Genomic DNA, 18,478 nt, shown 5'->3' on the forward strand with positions numbered 1-18,478 from the left:
GTACGATATCGGTATTCTTTCGATACCACGAGATCGCCAACAAATACATCTCGACTACAGCCATCAACTGCCTTCTGATATTTGGCTTACGGGCGATCTTATCGGTTAACTGGCACTTAGTCTTCCTGTAGTGGTGACCATAGTCAACCGTGACTCCACGCCACACTACAAGATGATGAGTCAATTGAAGCTAGACGATCATTGAAAACCTGGGAGCACTGGATGGCCGTTTCGTCCCAATGTGGGACTCCTCAGCAATGCGCATCCATAATCCCGCCTCACATGATTCGAACCCAGGACTTATCAATCTCACGCGCGAGCGTTTAAAAAATTATCAATAGACCATATAGTTAAAACAATTATTATTAAATAAAATGAAATTCAATAATTAATTGAATTAACAATATACAAAGTAGATTCTATTAAGCTTCTTGTTTTTCCATTCTTTTATTATTTAATCTACAATTATCATTTAACAAATTTTCTTGTTGATGATCATGATTACCAATGCCATTTGTACCATCTTGTGGAAACATTGGTGATAAAGAACTATTTGATATGATACATTGTGATTCCATTTCTTCTTTTCCTTCTTCTTCTTCTTCTTCTTCTACTTCTACTACTTCCCTATTCTTTGTTAATTTTGTAGGCATAATTGTTTCATTTGTTACAGTTGTTGTATTCAATGATACTGAAGTAGTACAAGTACTATTTATACTACTAACAGGATCAATAGTAGTAGTAGTAGTGGTGGTAGTAGTAGTAGCAACAGACGATGTCGATGTCGAATTAGCAGTAATAGGACTAGTAGTGTTAGTATTAGTTAAAGGTGTAACACATGTTGTATTCATCATTAAACTAGGCGATGAAAATAAACTAGAAATTTGTTCAATTTTCATTTTTTTAAATAAATTCATTTGTAATAACCATGTTTGCTTTTGTAAACGTAATACATCCATACGTAATTCATGTTCTTGTTTTAATTGTAAATATAATTCTTTTTGTATATCACGACTAAATGTTGTATAAAATGATTCCGTTGTAGATGGTAAACCAAAATTAATGAATGATTGATTAAATGGTGAAAATGAAGAAAGAAATGATTCATGTACTGAGCCAGTAATATTGCCAACATCTGAACCACTATCCATCCACATGTGTGTGTGTGTGTGACATGAAAAAGAAACAAATTAAAACAAGGAAATGAAAAGATATTTAAATCTGAGACTAGCTAACTGATATTCTGAGCTATGTTATAAGTAGGTGTAAACTAATCTGGTTGGGATTTTTGTGATAACTGTGACCAATGATGGTACGGCCGAGAGTGGGGAGAATCAGCTCTCACTCTGTCGAAATGCTCTCACATGGCCACGTGTATACAGCCTCTGTCAGGGAAGTCCTACTCACTGCCTTCTCGCGACGGGGGTGTTGTTTATGACATTGAGAGGATGAAAAGCGAATGACCGGTGCTTTAACTGGATTGGTGTATATAAAGGGTCCTCCTAGCGGAGTTGCAAAACCCTCATTCCAAACCAATGGTGCACATGGGCTGGCTCCAGGATCCTGAAGGAACAAATGGCGTATGAACCAATCGTTGGTCACTGGCTACCATAGGACTGCATCTCCTGACGCTGCTCCACTGTCTTGTGAATCAGACCTGTAAGTCGAAGGCTCGGGGTGTGACTCCCTAAGCAAACTACCTGCTTCTGTTTCGGCACCCGAACAGTATCCCAGCCCCCACACAAATCGAATGGTTTATGTGGCGTATATTTATTTGGTGCCTCCCTATACCTACATTTATGTGTTTAAATAAATAAATAAATGTGTCATGGTTCAGAATCAATCGCAGAAAAACATATACACTAATCATTCTTTATCTTCAAAATTATTTGACTTATTTGATTTTCTGATTTCTGTTCCAAACCCTGATTTGTATTAAGGTGATAGAGAAAATTTATATCTCACGTGGATGATTTAGGTGGAGTTTCGTTCTGAGCTGGATAGTTAGGAAGCGGAGCTTTTATTGTTCTTCTGAACAATATCATCATCAAAAACTATGAGTCATATGTGGAGAAATTCGAACACTTGACTTCTACCCGAAATTTGAGCTGATAAGGTTGTTTATAAGAACAATGAAAGCTCTACGACCAAACCGTCCAACTCAGAGAACGAAATTCCCACTTGATTCTCGTGTTTAATCATCCCATCTTTCTTACTATTCACATTACAAATGGTTGATTATTCAGTAGTGGCCAATGTCATATGCGTCGAACTCTGTTTAGTACTGATCGAATTCTATCGATCAAGTTGAAAAGTGGTAACTAGTTTAAGTGACTCGATATTGTTCGGAGGTATTCGGCAGGAATCCGTTGACCGAATAGCTCAGTAGTGAGATCTCAATCTGTGAAACTGGATAATCCGGGTTCGAATCCTATAGAGAACATTAGTTACTAAAATATTGCAAGTATTCCTAACTAACAAGTGCCAACTAGCATGAAATCAAGATAAATGGTTCCCTCCCGACTACCTTTAACCACTTATACATTCATCTTATCAATTCCACTTCATCATATTGATTAAGGTATGAACATTTGGCCTGACGCATATGTACACTAAGTTTTCCTTTGATCATGACTGACTAATTTGACAGTCTGATTAACAATCAATAATAATTAAACAATGGCTATTTTTTGACAATTTTACATGGTTCACTTCAAATCACCCTATTTGTACAACAGCTAGTGATCCTGACTAACTAACAGATTAGATGTTGTGAAGATCATCATTGTGAGCTAAAAATATTCTTTATCAGCTTTTACGTATTAGGGTTGGAAACATTGAACACAATTATGACTGATGAGTATCATGATAGTTGTAACAGTTACTTAATTCAACACTGTATAAACGCTTACTACATAACCACCTTAGGAGTAGTTGTTTGAAATCCCGGTTAGAAAAAAAAAAGAATCATGGGACCGTACAAAATCCTATACGATAATAGCACAATGTATAAGTAGGTAACAGAAATAAAGTTTCATGACTCAAAAGATAATGTTAATAAATGGTTGTTATAAATATCGTACTCCTCTAGGTCAGTATACATTCGCTTTCCAATGAACCATGTTATTACGTAATTAAAATATAATTGTTACATGAATTACATCTATATTCTTTATGAGATTCCAGTCCCCTATCAATAAACTTTAAGAATAAGCACAAACTAATCAAGATAATGGTCAGTCAGCTACAACGTGTAGGACCAGGCACATATATGCATCGGTCCAAGTTGCCATACCTTATTAACATAACAAGATGAACACCAAATTCATAGAAGTAGTTAATTCAGTTGTGGTAATATATAAAAGAGAGATTGCAATGAAGATATAGTACAGGAAGAAAGAATTAGTTAGTAGAAGGAAAGATATGAAGCGATTTTAATCTCTTAGTTTAAGGGAAAACAAAGAGTGTATACACCTACACCATTGTGATCGATTCTGAGCCATGTCAATCAGAGTCTCGAACCATTAGTTGCGATAGTCGCGCGCATATATCAAAATAAAATGTTGGCTATAGGATGTAGATAATTACGTTTTGAATGACCAAAATATTACTATCGTAACCAATGGTTGGAGACTCGAGGTGACATGGCACAGAATCGATCACTATGGCGTCGGTGTATACACTCTCTGTCTTCCCTTAAACTAAGAGATTAAAATCACTTCATATCTTTGTTTCTACGAACTAATTCCTTCTTCCTGTACTACTTCCTTATATGCCATCTTTCTTTTATATATTACCACCTCTGAATTAAGTACTTTTATGAATCCGGTGTTCATCTTGTTGTGTTAATGTGGTATGGCAACTTGGACCGATGCATATATGTGCTTGGTCCTACGTTGTAGCTGACTAACTGACTGACTGAAAAATTATAATTAGGTGACAGACTTTTAATTTAAAGTTATGATTTAGGATTAGGGTATATATAGATTAAATGTAAGACCTAATCCTAATCTTTAAACATTAATCCTAACTGAAATAGTGAATATTAAATTCTAAATCTTAATCTTAACTATCATCTTTATATTTGTAAACTGTACATCCTAATCCTAACCCTGAAAATCATAAACTCTAAATTTTAAGCCTAAATCCTAGTTCTATTACTATACATCATTCATTCATTCATACTTGTTGATTTTGGATTAGCTGAATAAGGTCCAGAGTTTGCTAAGGTTATTTTAAGTGTCCATTTAACTCGTTTACATTACTAAGATTTACCGTTTAATAATATGACTTTGACTGATGATTTATTTTATAATCATCTGTTGATAAGACTATAATTTATGGACGACCTTCGTATGACGCTGACGTGACTTTGACAATAGACACCTACTGATTAGGATTAAATGAGGGTTATAAACAACCAATTAGAATTATGATTTACAATTGATGGTTAAGGTTATAAATTAGATTTAAGGTTTTCATCATGAACTGTGACATCAGTTATAATGATAAGACTCTATTTAGCCAAATAGATGATGAGTGAATTTCACGCCAAAATCCAAGATCTCTTATCTTATACTTGATTGGTTCATTCATAAATTATCGTCTGGCCTATCACATTAATCAAGGTAATGTGATACATTTTGTGGATGTCTTCTTTTCATCATATTGAATGAATTGTGTTTCATTTATTACTTAGAGATGAAATTGAAATCAATACATTGTCATATCATTCTCAATATTAATTCAATTAATCTATATCGACAACATTAAGTAATATTGCGGGAAAGCACTAACATGGAATCCTGAAGGGAAATGAAAAAAGGGGAGGTCATAGAACACACAGAGTCGGTAATTGGAAGCAGACATGAAAAAGGATGAATAGCAACTAGAAAGAACTGGAAAGCAGTGTTCATGACAGAGTTTAATTGTAGAATGCTGGTGAGTGACCTATCTCTTCCATGAGGGGTAACAAGTGCAAGTAATTAGGTAATACATTATTTATTTTAATACCATACAAAATGATTTGCTGTGAACTTAACTCTCGTCATATGTTATGTTATTGATATGAAAAGATGAAAAGTCAAAATTAGATTGTAGCAATTTCAATGATTAAGATCATGAGTCAGTTGAAGCTAGACCACCATGGAAAAGCTGGAAGCACTGGAGGGCCGTTAGATTGATTTACTCATTACTTCTGTTTTCTAATTCAATGTGATAATTACTCAGTATAGTATTTGTTACTGTTTTCCTGTATGAAATACGGGAACATGAACATGACCTATACTTAGCATATGATTTGTTATAACCAAGTATCAAAAATCGATGTATGAATCAATATATAAATGAGTGTATTTTCGACTAGACTTGTCATCATGGTTGTTCATAATTCTGGCTGCTTGTGGAGTATATTTCCCTCTTTTTAATGTTAACTTCTCTCTCTGGTTAGTGGGGCTGGGACATGTCGGGATAGCTAGCTTAACTGTCATTGTGTCATAGAGTCTTCGTTCCGTGCTCCGATAAGGTGAACTCATAATCTCTTCAAACATAACAATTATAATATAAGTGCCACATTCTTAAATGAAAGTCAATCACAATATAACTACTACTTAATGTATTTTTAGTTGAAACCCATACATATGTGATCAGTCGCGATAAAGAAAAAAAATACGACGACCAATTCGATGTAAATGACCCAAGGTGAAAAATTTGTTATTATTTTACACCAACTTAAATGAGCTGTAGAGCATTCGAAAACATACTTTATCAATCTGTACTTTCGATGATCATATTGTTATTATTAAGTGTTAACCATTCCTTTCATTCATTCACTAAGCATAAGTATGTATTACGTGCTCACTTTTTTGTTCGTTCGTCAAGATTCAGATACACGCCACATAAAGCATTTGATTTGTGTGAGAGCTGGGATACTGCCAGGCGTCCAAACCGAAGCAGGTGGTTTCCTTAGAAAGCCACTCCCCAGCCATGTGACCTAGAGGTACAATCCACAAGGCAGTGGAACAACGCTAGCAAATGCAGTCCCATGGTAGCCGGTGACCAATAATTGATTCATACACCATTTGCTTAGTCAGGATCCTGGAGCTCATGAGCACCATTTGTTTGGAAATAAGGTTTCCCAACTCTCCTAGGTGGACTCTCCATGTCCACCGACCCGGTTAAAGCGCCAGACATTCGCTTCTCATCCTTTCAGTCTTGTAAACAACATCCCCGCCGTAAGAAGGTAATGAGTAGGACTTCTCTGGCAGTAGTTGTATGTACGTGGCCATGTGATAGTGTTTCGAGAGGGAGAGCTAAATTTCTTTACTCTCAGTCGTACCAGGGTATCGTCAAGATTCTCATACCCGTGAATTACTGCATACAACACACTTGTAAATCGTACTCAGTCAGTCAGTAACAACGTAGAACTTCGTACGTACGTACATCAGTTCGAGTTGTCATACCACATTAGCACGGAGGTGCAGTTGTCGATTCAAATCCCATAGTGGTAGATGTAATAAGAGTATAAGCAGTAATCAAAAACATAAGGATTTGAAGATGTTATTCAAGGAGTATAATCCAGTGAAATAAATTTGGAAAGAGAAAAAACGGGAAACGAAGAATTCAGAAGATTAGAATTCGGGGGAACATAAAGAGTGGATGCACCTGTGCCATTGCAAACAATTTTGAGCCATGTCATTCAGGGTCTCTAATCATTGGTTACTGTTATATCCGAGCGAAGATTAAATCACGAGTAACTTCTGAGACATATTAATTGACTAATATTATCTATAAATTATTATGGTATAACTATTCAATAATTAGATTATGTATATTTATATTCCTCTCATTATAAGCTTTATTTTGACCTAAAATTTATTATTATACGATTTACTGTTCTTAAGCTATGTTCAGTTTATTGACTACTGCCTCCCACGTTTACAGTCACTTTTTGGCTTTATTGTGTACAAATGTTATTCCGTATTTTATGGTGCGTTGCGATCTGTTTGGTTGATATATAAACCCAGTAGGTCTGAAATAAATTATTCGATTTGATTCACATAGCATAGTGGAAGCTGGTATTGATGTTCTGGACTCAAGTGGACGGGTTAGGCGGACATAGGACCAATAAGGACGCTAGGCTGCTCATACCAGTCGAACGTCATGGGTTTTGGCACAGTGCGGAGATTGTATAAGTCGTATTTTGATTGGTGGATAGATGACGTGATAAAAAGCCGGACATAAAGTCATAACAGCTACTATCATCTCATGGTCCCCAACCAGGTAGTCTACACGTACCAACATGGCTCAGTCCACTTGTCAGTGACTTCATGGATTTGTGCCATGTTTTGGTCTGGCCACCCCTACTTTTCTTCCAACCTACTCCTACACCATTGGACATACGTAACACGTGTCCCAGCCATCTCAACTGATGAATTTTCACCACTTCATCAATCGATTTGCCATCCTTACCTAGTACCCGTTTCCTAACAACTGCATTACTTGCTCGGTGATCCGAGGATATACGAGCAACGCTTCGAAGACACCTATGATCAAATGCTAGTAACCTACGAATATCCTCTACTCTTACCGGCCATGTTTCACTGCCATAAAGTAGGACGGAACGAACTGCTGCGCAGTAAACACGTCCTTTGGTTGACAGACGGATATCTCGCCTACGCCATAAATGACGCAAGTTGGCAAAAGCTAGTCGAGCCTTCTGTATCCGTGCTGAGATTTCGTCACACACCAGACCACAAGGGCTGATGAGACTCCCAAGACAAATGAAGCAGTTAACACGTTCAACTACTTCACTCCTTATCATTAGTTCCGGTATCGAATCTAAACAACAACAAATCTCAACAATACATACTAAAATGATAGTATACACATTAATTACTATTCGATTGACCGATAAATTATATTTAAAAACAATGAAATTGAACATAGATACTATCACAGAGAGAGAGAGAGAGAGAGAGAGAAAAAGAGGGTACGAAAAGAAGTAGTTTAACATACCCTTCAACAGTATTATTTTGAATATTCGTTATATTTGTCATATCCACATCATTTTCCTCTGTTGATGAATTCAACTTATTGGTATCATGATTACCAAATGAGAGTTGACCAGTATTATTATTATTACCATTATTATTATTATTATTATTATTATTATTATTATTATTTTTATTGTCTTGATTCATGTTGGAATTCATAAAATTCGATTTTGAATTTGACAACATAAAAGATGATTGTTGATTATTAGGAAACATTGATGAATTCATATTATTATTGTTATTATTATATGAATCTAAAAAATTACTATTCGATAATCCATAATTATTTGAATTCATATGATTAAATCCATTTGTACAATTAATTGATGATGAAGATGAGGCTACTGCAGCCGCTGCCGCTGCTGCTGTTGATAACATTGAAGATGATGATGATGATTGTAAATTGCCAAGATTAAGTAATGATGGTGTAGTTGATGTTAAATAACGTAAACGTACTGGTGGACTATGTTGTGTAAGAAATTGCATAACAGCTGCATTTGTTTCATTCCAATCTAATTCTGGTGTAACATGACCAGCGCGTACTTTACGTTTTGTTTTTGATACAAGATTTTCCCATTTTTTCTTCACCTGAAAATAGCAAAAAAATATTAAACAATTAGTTTATTCAATAAATCAAATGAATCATTAAATAATTATTATCAGAAAGGGGACTTTTGTGGAGTTTATAGTAATTTTTGATATCAGAAGGGATTTGTGGAGATTGTAGTAATTTCACAGATTGAAATCATGAGTCAATTGAAGCTAGACCACCATGGAAAACCTGGAATGATTAGATGGCCGTTTCGTCCTACTACGGGGCTCCTCAGTGGCAGTGGACATTCACGATCCCGCCTCGCAGGATTCCAACCCAGGACCTATCGGTCTCACGCGCGAACGTTTAACATCTAGACCACTGAACTGGCATCCAACGGTGTTAATGTTTAACTACAACTAATCCACAAAATTGAGCGACATATCCACCATTGTCATCAGTGAGTTACTATCTCAAAACGGACCCGGTTGAACTCCACTGACCACTGGTTCTCACTAGGACTCCAGGAACTACCTCTTGAAGCCAGTCACTAGTGAGCATATGTTGATTAGTATCAGAAGGGGTTTTGTGGAGATTGTAGTAACTTCAATAGTTGAAATCATGAGTCAATTGAAACTGGACTATCATGGAAAACCTGGAAGTACTCAACGACCATTTCGTCCTACTATGGGACCCCTCAGCAGAGTGCTTATCATCTGTTCACTAGTGACGGGCTTCAAGAGGTATTTCCTGGAGTTCTAATGAGAAGCAGTGACTATTGGAGTTCAACCTAGTCTGTTGTGAGATAATAACTGACTGAAGAGAATGGTGGACAGTCGCACAATGTTGTGGATTGGTAGGAGCTAGACATTAACACCGTTGGATACCTGCCGGCTCAGCGGTCTAGAGGTTGTGTTCGCATGTGAGACCGATAGGTTTCGGGTTCGAACTCCGCGTGCGGGGTCGTGGATGTGCACTGCTGAGGTGTCCTACGATAAAACGAAACGGCCGTCCTGTGTTTCCAGGTTTTCTATGGTGGTCTAGTTTTAAATGAATCATGAATTCACCTAATAAAATAGATTTTTTGTTTATAGAAAATATGCATTATTCTAAATCCCATTGGAAGGTATGAATTAACGTTGAAATTGACGAAAATTAAAGTGTCAATAACAATTTACAAGAAGTCGTGTAGTGAACAAGAACATACAACTGGGAACAACCAAATGTATTTGGACACAACATTACAGAGTCCCTTACTCAAATCTGAGAAAACCATACAGTAAATAATTCACCTGTAAAGTGTCAATCAATCGTCTCAGACTTCATTGTTCTTTCGTTTCCACACCAAACATTCCCTGTTCTTGTTTTCTTTACTTTGATCTTCTTAATCTTCTGCCTCCAAACATTTCACTTTCGATTGATGATACATACTACTTATACCTGTCAACATATCAGTAGCACACACTAGCTGGACCAAAGTTTCAGTGAACAGTCAATTGTGTTTTTTTAGAGAATGATACGTATGATGAATAGAGGGATAAATCATTATCGAAAAGGAAAATCATATTATCGGATTCGAGGCTAATGGATAACACCTTCAATATTGAACACACACAACATTCGACTAGCTATGACACTATTTATCTGTCTCAGTTATCGAGTACTGTGTTAGGGTTTTGTATGAGGAAGTGAAAAGCTCTACATAACAATGTTTCCTTATTTCAATCTAAATTGATTAAAACTACAGATTACCAACATATATTAATATGGAATAAAGTAATCGTGCGAATACATGTAACTCCGCCTGTAGCTCTTCTAGAGTTACTGCCGGTCCCAAGCCCGGGTAAAGGAGGAGGGTTGGGCATGGGGTTAGCGTCCCCATCCCGTAGAAAACTAACTCGCTAAAAAAACGCTTACCAGAAAAAATAATTCAAACCATTTTAACTCTGCCCTGAGAGTTAGAAGGTCTTCATTTAGAAGAATTATGACGCTTCATGGTGAAAGCCGAATTCCTTCGGAAGCCACGAGGCCGATGCCCCTTCTAACAACCAGAGCAAAAATTTTTATAGGTACATGGAACGTTAGAACAATGTGGGAAACCGGGAAGACCAGCCAAATAGCAACGGAAATGAGGAGATACAACTTGGCAGTACTGGGAATCAGCGAAACCCACTGGACCCAAGCTGGACAGAAAAGGCTAGCTACGGGAGAGATGCTGCTATACTCCGGTCACGAAGAGGAAAATGCTCCACACACACAGGGAGTTGCTCTAATGCTGTCCAAAGTAGCACGAAATGCACTTGTAGGATGGGAATCCCACGGATCCAGAATCATCAAAGCATCATTCAAAACAAAGAAGGAGGGGATCTTAATGAATATTATCCAATGTTATGCACCCACCAATGATAGCAACGACGACATTAAAGATCAATTCTACGAGCGGCTGCAGTCAATCATAGAGAAATGCTCAAGAAAGGACCTCACCATTCTGATGGGAGATCTAAATGCCAAGGTCGGAATAGACAACACTGGATATGAAGATATTATGGGACGACATGGACTGGGAGAGAGGAACGAAAATGGAGAAAGATTTGCAAATTTGTGTGCATTCAACAAATTAGTCATAGGAGGCACAATATTTCCACACAAACGTATACACAAGGCTACATGGATCTCACCGGACCACACTACAGAGAACCAGATAGACCATATTTGCATCAAAAAAAAATTCCGAAGGACAATGGAAGATGTGAGAACCAGGAGAGGAGCTGACGTAGCTTCAGATCACCACCTAGTTGTAGCCAATTTAAAACTGAAGCTAAAAAAGAACTGGACAAGTGGACAAACAGCAATACAAAGGTTCAATACAGCCTTCCTTCGAGATACTGACAAACTCAATGAATTCAAGATAGCTCTCAACAACAGATTCCAAGCCTTTCAAGATCTACTGAAGGAAGAAGAAACTACCATGGAGGACAACTGGAAAGGCATCAAAGAAACATTGACTTCAACGTGTCAAGAGGTTCTGGGCCTAAAGAAACACCATCATAAGGAATGGATCTCTATAGAAACACTGGACAAGATCAAAGAAAGGAAGAACAAGAAGACAGCAATTAACAACAGCCAAACACGAGCAGAGAAAGTCCAAGCACAAGCTGAATACATAGAAGCAAACAAGCAAGTAAAGAGGAGCATTAGAGCCGACAGGAAGAAATACGTGGAAGAATTAGCAACGACGGCAGAAAAAACTGCTAGAGAAGGAAATATGAAACAGCTCTACGATACAACGAAGAAACTATCAGGGAAATACAGTAAACCAGAGAGGCCGGTCAAAGACAAAGAAGGCAAGCCAATCACTGAAATTCAACAACAGCGAAACAGATGGGTAGAATACTTCGAGGAACTCCTGAATAGGCAGGCTCCAATGAATCCACCGAACATCGAAGCAGCACACACAGATCTTCCTATAGATGTCAACCCACCAACGACGGAAGAAATTAGAATGGCCGTCAGACAAATCAAGAACGGGAAAGCAGCAGGACCCGACAACATACCAGCTGAAGCACTGAAATCAGACGTCGAAGTAACCACAAGCATGCTTTACCCTCTATTCAAAAAGATTTGGGAGGAGGAACAAGTGCCAATGGACTGGAAAGAAGGACACCTCATCAAGATTCCAAAGAAAGGAGATCTGAGCAAATGTGAAAACTACAGAGGCATTACACTACTGTCAATACCAGGGAAAGTCTTCAACAGGGTGTTGCTGAACCGGATGAAGGATGCAGTAGATGCCCAACTTCGAGATCAACAAGCTGGATTCCGAAAGGATCGGTCGTGCACAGACCAAATTGCAACACTACGGATCATCGTCGAACAATCAGTTGAGTGGAACTCGTCACTATACATCAACTTCATTGATTATGAAAAGGCATTCGACAGTGTAGATAGGAGGACATTATGGAAACTTCTTCGACACTACGGAGTTCCTGAGAAGATTGTCAATATTATCCGGAACTCATACGACGGACTACAGTGCAAAGTAGTGCATGGAGGACAGCTGACAGATGCATTCCAAGTAAGGACCGGAGTCAGACAAGGCTGTCTACTCCCTCCATTCCTCTTTCTTCTGGTGGTCGACTGGATTATGAAGACCTCGACATCTGAAGGAAAACACGGAATACAATGGACAGTTCAGAACCAATTAGACGATCTGGACTTCGCAGATGACCTAGCCCTCCTATCACGTACACGTGAACAGATTCAGATAAAGACAGCCAATGTAGCAGCAGTCTCTGCATCAGTAGGCCTCAGCATACACAAAGGGAAAACCAAGGTCCTCAAATTCAAAGCGGAGAACAGCAATCCAATCACCCTTGATGGCGAAACTCTGGAAGATGTAGAATCCTTCACATATCTGGGAAGCATCGTCGATAGACATGGAGGTTCAGATGCAGACGTAAAGGCGAGGATTGGCAAAGCAAGGGCCGCATTCCTACAATTGAAGAACATATGGAACTCAAAACAACTTTCAACCAATATCAAAGTGAGAATCTTCAAGACGAACGTCAAGGCAATTCTACTGTATGGAGCTGAAACTTGGAGAACTACAACAACCACAATCAAGAAAGTACAAGTATTTATAAATAGCTGTCTACGCAAGATACTCAACATCCATTGGCCGGATACCATCAGCAATAGCCTTCTGTGGGAGAGAACAAACCAACTTCCAGCTGAAGAGGAAATTAGGAAAAGACGATGGAAATGGATAGGACATACATTACGCAAATCGTCAAACTGCATCACGAGGCAAGCTCTAACTTGGAATCCTGAAGGGAAGCGGAAAAGAGGAAGGCCAAAGAACACATTACGTCGGATAATAGAAGCAGATATGAAAAGGATGAATTACAACTGGAAGGAGCTGGAAAGGATTGCCCAGGACAGGGTTGGATGGAGAATGCTGGTGAGCGACCTATGCTCCTTCACGAGGAGTAACAGGTGTAAGTAAGTAAGTAAGCGAATACATGTACGCAGTTGAAAGAGTACATTCTCCGAAAACACTATTTTATTTATTCATTTGAACATACAAATATCGGTATAAGGTGGCATTAAATACAGATGAGCCACACAATAACAATGAGGTTGTGAAGGGACAGAGAATGTAAAGTGCATTTAATAAGAAGAACAAAAACAAGTGTATGAGAGCCAGTGTCGCACCACCTCTAGGACCCCAACCAGGAAGTCGTGAAGGACCAACACAAGCCAGTCCTTTGCAGCTTTCTTTCATGCCACGACACCATGTCATGCACTGACCACCTCTCCGCTTCTTCCAACCAGTCCCAGAGTCGGCAAATAATGCACGACGTGGAATTCTCTGGGACGACATTCGTAGAACATGTCCAAGCCACTGAAGTCGGTGTTTCAAGATGGTGACATCAATCGAATTTTCGTCTCTGTGTCCGAACACACGATGCCGAACCTCCGCATTACTGACATGGTGTTGCCACTGAATGTCAGCAATCCTTCGGAGACAGCGATGATCGAACACAGAGAGTCGTCTAACGTCCTCAACTCGGAGAGGCCAGGTTTCACAAGCATAGAGCAGAACTGCTCTCACCGACGCGTTGTAGATCCGACCATTTACAGCCAGACTAACATCACGAAGGCGCCAAAGGTGGCCCAGATTGGCATAAGCCGCTCTGGCTTTCACTATACGTGCATTGATCTCATCACTCACACCCCCACCAGCACTTATGCAGCTACCCAGATACACGAACTTCTCGACTACTTCTATCTGCTCACCATCCAGGGTGAGTACAGGATTAGAATCCTGCCAGTCTTGTAGAAGTACTTTGCACTTCGAAGGTGCAAAGCACATATCATACCTACGGACACTGATTGCCAACTGATTAAGTGCGGATTGCATGCCTTGGGCATTATCGCACAGTAAGACAATATCATCCGCATACTTAAGGCCGAAAAGTCTTCAGGCAACAAAAACAGATCTACACCTCAATGACCTACATCCACCAGAGGTGTTACCCGAACGTTATCGACGGCGTTAGGTGGATCAGTCGTCACGAGTCATGGAGAGCAGGACGATGTTGTTGGAGCAGCAGACTAGTTGAACTACTTCTCGAAAAAACTTTGTCCATCATCCAATACGTCGGTAGATGTTAGCGATTGGCATCCCCTCATCTTCACGGGATGTTTCACTCACACCAGACTTCTTGTTGCCGGTGACTCGATTGAGTTGAAAGAGCTTCCGGCAGTTACCGGATACAGAAGCTGCTTCTAACTAGTTAGCACGCTCTGACCACCAGGCTTCTCGGTCCTTACGCAAGGTTTGCCCAATTTCATTACGTAACATCCTTCGTTTGTGGTCAAACTCACGATCACTAAGAGTAGACCGACGGGCTTCTATGAGTTGTAAGGAGCCTGAAGAAACCCAGTGCTTATAAGTGGGACGTTTCGCGAAGCCGCAAGCGGCTTCACTCGCCATTTTCATGGTTTCATGCAATTGCAACCGATGCCCATCCATACTGTTCGGTGTAATGGTAGCCAACCTTGAACCTAGCTCGGTTTGATAATTAGCTGCAACAGAAGCTGCAATCAGTTTACTGACATCGATCCGTGTAGAACGATGGATTGGTTGGCCACTGAAATGTAAGGTAAGATCAGCTCAAACGAGGACATGATCAGAGTCCAGATAGGTACTCCAAAAGGAGCAGCAGTCTTGCACACAACCACGCCAGCAGTAGGCGATCGCGATGTGATCGAGGTTTGAAATGCAGAAAGAGGACACCACGTAACTTCGGCGATGACTGTGCCGAAAGTTAGTGCTAGCCAGAAACAGGCTGTGGTCTGTGCATAGTTGCAGTAGACGGTCCCCGTTATCTGTCCTGCGACCAACAAGTCCCCATCGGTCACCTAAACGACTCTCTTCTGTGCCTAGGTGCCCAACCTGAGAATTGACGTCTCCGGCTAATACTAGTGTCTGTCGAATGCACTTTCTGTAGAAGAACAATTAACTAGTGGTAAAACACTACTTAATTAGTAATATAGAATTAGTCTTAATGATCAAATTGTGATATAATAAACTTTAAATTTAACGAAATTATAACATCGAGTACAAATTTATTCACTCATTTCAATGTGAATGATTTAGATATACTCTGGAATTAGTTTAAACCTATTTACATCCTGTTTTCGCAATTCTCATTGGCTTTGATGATTTGAATAACATCAACTTGAACTAATATACCCTTATCTCACGTCATATTTTGTCAATACTCAACTGAATGATTTGTTGAACAGCAATTCAATCATCACATGATCATCATTTATATGACGAATAATCTTAGCTGTACATAATCATCAATTTTAAAGTAATTTCTATTCTAAATGTATATCAGTCAGTCGGTCCTGATACGGCCAAAAATGGTGAGAGTAAGCTCTCACTCTCTCGAAATGCTCTCATACGGTCACGTGCATACAACCACTACGAGGGAACTTCTACTTACTACGTACGTACGTACGAAGTTCTACGTTGTTACTGACTGACTGACTGACTCTCGCACCACGGGTGTTGTTCACGAAATTGAGTGGATGAAAAGCGAATGTCTGGCGCTTTAACCGGGTTGGTGGACATGGGGAGTCTACCTAGGGGAGTTGGAAAACCCTCGTCCCAAACCAATAGTGCACATAAGCTCCAGGACCCTGAACGAACAAATGGCGTATGAACCAATCGTTGGTCACTGGCTACCATAGAACTGCATCTCCTAACGTTGATCCACTGCCTTGTGAATCAGACCTATAAGTCGAAAGCTCGGGGTGTGACTCCCTAAGAAAACTACCTGCTTCGGTTTCGACACCCGAACAGTATCCCAGCACTCATACAAATCGAATGATTTATGTTGTGGATATCTATTTGGTGCCTCCCTGTACGTACGTTTATGTGTTTAAATAAATAACTACAGTGATTGAAACTACTTTAAAGTATAACTTTTAATTGAATTCATAAATCAGTTCAACGTAGATCATCATGGAAAACCTGGAAGCACTGGACAGACATTTCACCCTAGTACGGGACTCTTCCCACTCTGATTATAACTTTTAGATTCAATCCCTATAAGAATTGAAAAGTTTTAGAATAGAATGAAAACGACTGTACAATCCTATACGACCGGTGTTGGAGATGGTTGGAAGAAAGTAAGGGGCGGCCAAACCAAAACGTGGCACCAGTGCTTGAAGTCACTAACGTCTAGTCTGAGCCATGTTGGTAGATTCAGACTACTTGGTTGGGGTCCGCGTGACTATCGTAACCAATGGTTGGAGACTCGAGGTGACATGGCACAGAATCGATCACTATGGCGTCGGTGTATACACTCTCTGTCTTCCCTTAAACTAAGAGATTAAAATCACTTCACATCTTTCTTTCTACGAACTAATTCTTTCTTCCTGTACTATATCCTTATTGCCATCTTATATATATTACCACCTCTGAATTAACTACTTTTATGAATCCGGTGTCCATCTTGTTGTGTTAATGCGGTATGGCAACTTGGACCGATGCATATATGTGCTTGGTCCTACGTTGTAGCTGAATGACTGACTGACCTATACGACCTTTATCAATAGACTCATATAAATGATTGTAAAAGAAAGAAACAAACAAAAAAGAGTTCATTATGAAACAAACTTACTTGATCAGCTGTTCTTCTTGGTGCATGTGGCCAACGATTTGCCATACATACAGCAACTTCTTCCCATGCTCTACGTTTTAATCGATTTGTTGATGGTGATAATGATAATAAGATATGTTTTCTTGCTTCAATTTCTTTTAACATTACTTTCACTTCATCAATAACAAACGTTTCAGCACGTTTACTTGGATTCATTAATAATGATGCAACATCAGCATGATTCATTGATGTAACAAATTGTCCTGTTGTTACATTATTAATACCATTAACAACATTATCTAATGTTGTCATTAATGCACCAACATTACCAATTCCTCCTTGTGTAGATGATGATGTGATATTCATGTTGTTATTATTAGTTAAATTTTGTGAAATTGATGGAATTAATGAAAATTGTGGTTTTATATCACATGGTTCAAGTTGATATTGACATGGATTCTGTTGAAGAAGTTGTTGTTGTTGTTCTTGTTGTTGTTGCTGTTGTTGTTGTTGTTGTTGTTGCTGTACTGATTGTTGAGATGGTAACTGAACTGATTGACTTAATGAAATCGGTTGAAATTGGGCCATTTACTACTAATTTTGTTCTTGTTTATTGTTCTGGTTGTTTTGTTCTGTGTTTTTTTCTCTCTCATCAATGATATAAAGGCGTCATGAATGTTTAAGCTTGATTTCTACACTGGGTTAACTGGTTAAATGATGATAGTAACTTAGTATATAGTAATAGAATAAGTGAGTGAGTGAATGAATGTGTGTGTGTATGTGTGTTTAGTTATCTTCTTTTCTTAACTTAACTATGGTTGGTAGATTAAATACTTCGCTTCACACTAATCAATAAGTCTAGTGAAGGACGAAGTTTAGCTTGAATTTGGTTGGTTAGTGAAGTTAATGTTGGTGGTTAAGTTAAGAGAATAAGTTGAAGAGAGAAGTTAAGAGGGCTTTGTAGGAGAAAGAGAGAGAGAGAGAGAGTAATACATAGAGATAGATAGAGAGAGCGATAGACTGATTGATAGGTAGATAGATAGACAGGCAGTCAGGCAGACAGATGGATGAATGGATAGACCAACAGACACAAAACAAATGAAATCAAATAATGATAAATTGAAAGGGGGAGTTAGAAAAAAAATAATAAAACCAGGTCTGATAAATTTAGATCAGTTTTTTTTGAAATCCTGTTTGCATAGATCAAATCA

General features: G+C 38.8%; 1 protein-coding gene across 1 annotated transcript; it reads right to left on the reverse strand.

Annotated features, from left to right (window-relative positions):
- Nucleotides 1-405: 405 nt before the first annotated feature.
- On the reverse strand, nucleotides 406-18,223 carry MS3_00008306 (uncharacterized protein). Its single transcript, XM_051216666.1, has 3 exons — nucleotides 17,289-18,223; nucleotides 8,017-8,642; nucleotides 406-1,143 (listed from the first exon to the last, which is right to left on the reverse strand). The coding sequence occupies exons 1-3, from the start codon at nucleotides 17,853-17,855 to the stop codon at nucleotides 423-425; spliced, it is 1,914 nt and encodes a 637-aa protein (XP_051065260.1). The 5' UTR covers nucleotides 17,856-18,223; the 3' UTR covers nucleotides 406-422.
- Between the last annotated feature and the right edge of the window lie 255 nt (nucleotides 18,224-18,478).

The sequence above is a fragment of the Schistosoma haematobium genome, chromosome 6 (assembly GCF_000699445.3).
Source record: "Schistosoma haematobium chromosome 6, whole genome shotgun sequence".
NCBI classification, from domain to species: domain Eukaryota; kingdom Metazoa; phylum Platyhelminthes; class Trematoda; order Strigeidida; family Schistosomatidae; genus Schistosoma; species Schistosoma haematobium.

What these genes read in the sequence shown, in the direction of transcription:
- MS3_00008306 (XM_051216666.1), bottom strand. Translation starts at nt 17,855, where the DNA reads ATGGCCCAATTTCAACCGATTTCATTAAGTCAATCAGTTCAGTTACCA. An exon ending in CAAGAAGAACAGCTGATCAA is followed by an intron (nt 8,643 to 17,288) that starts GTAAGTTTGTTT and finishes TGCTATTTTCAG; the next exon opens with GTGAAGAAAAAATGGGAAAA. An exon ending in CAAAATAATACTGTTGAAGG is followed by an intron (nt 1,144 to 8,016) that starts GTATGTTAAACT and finishes GTGGATGGATAG; the next exon opens with TGGTTCAGATGTTGGCAATA.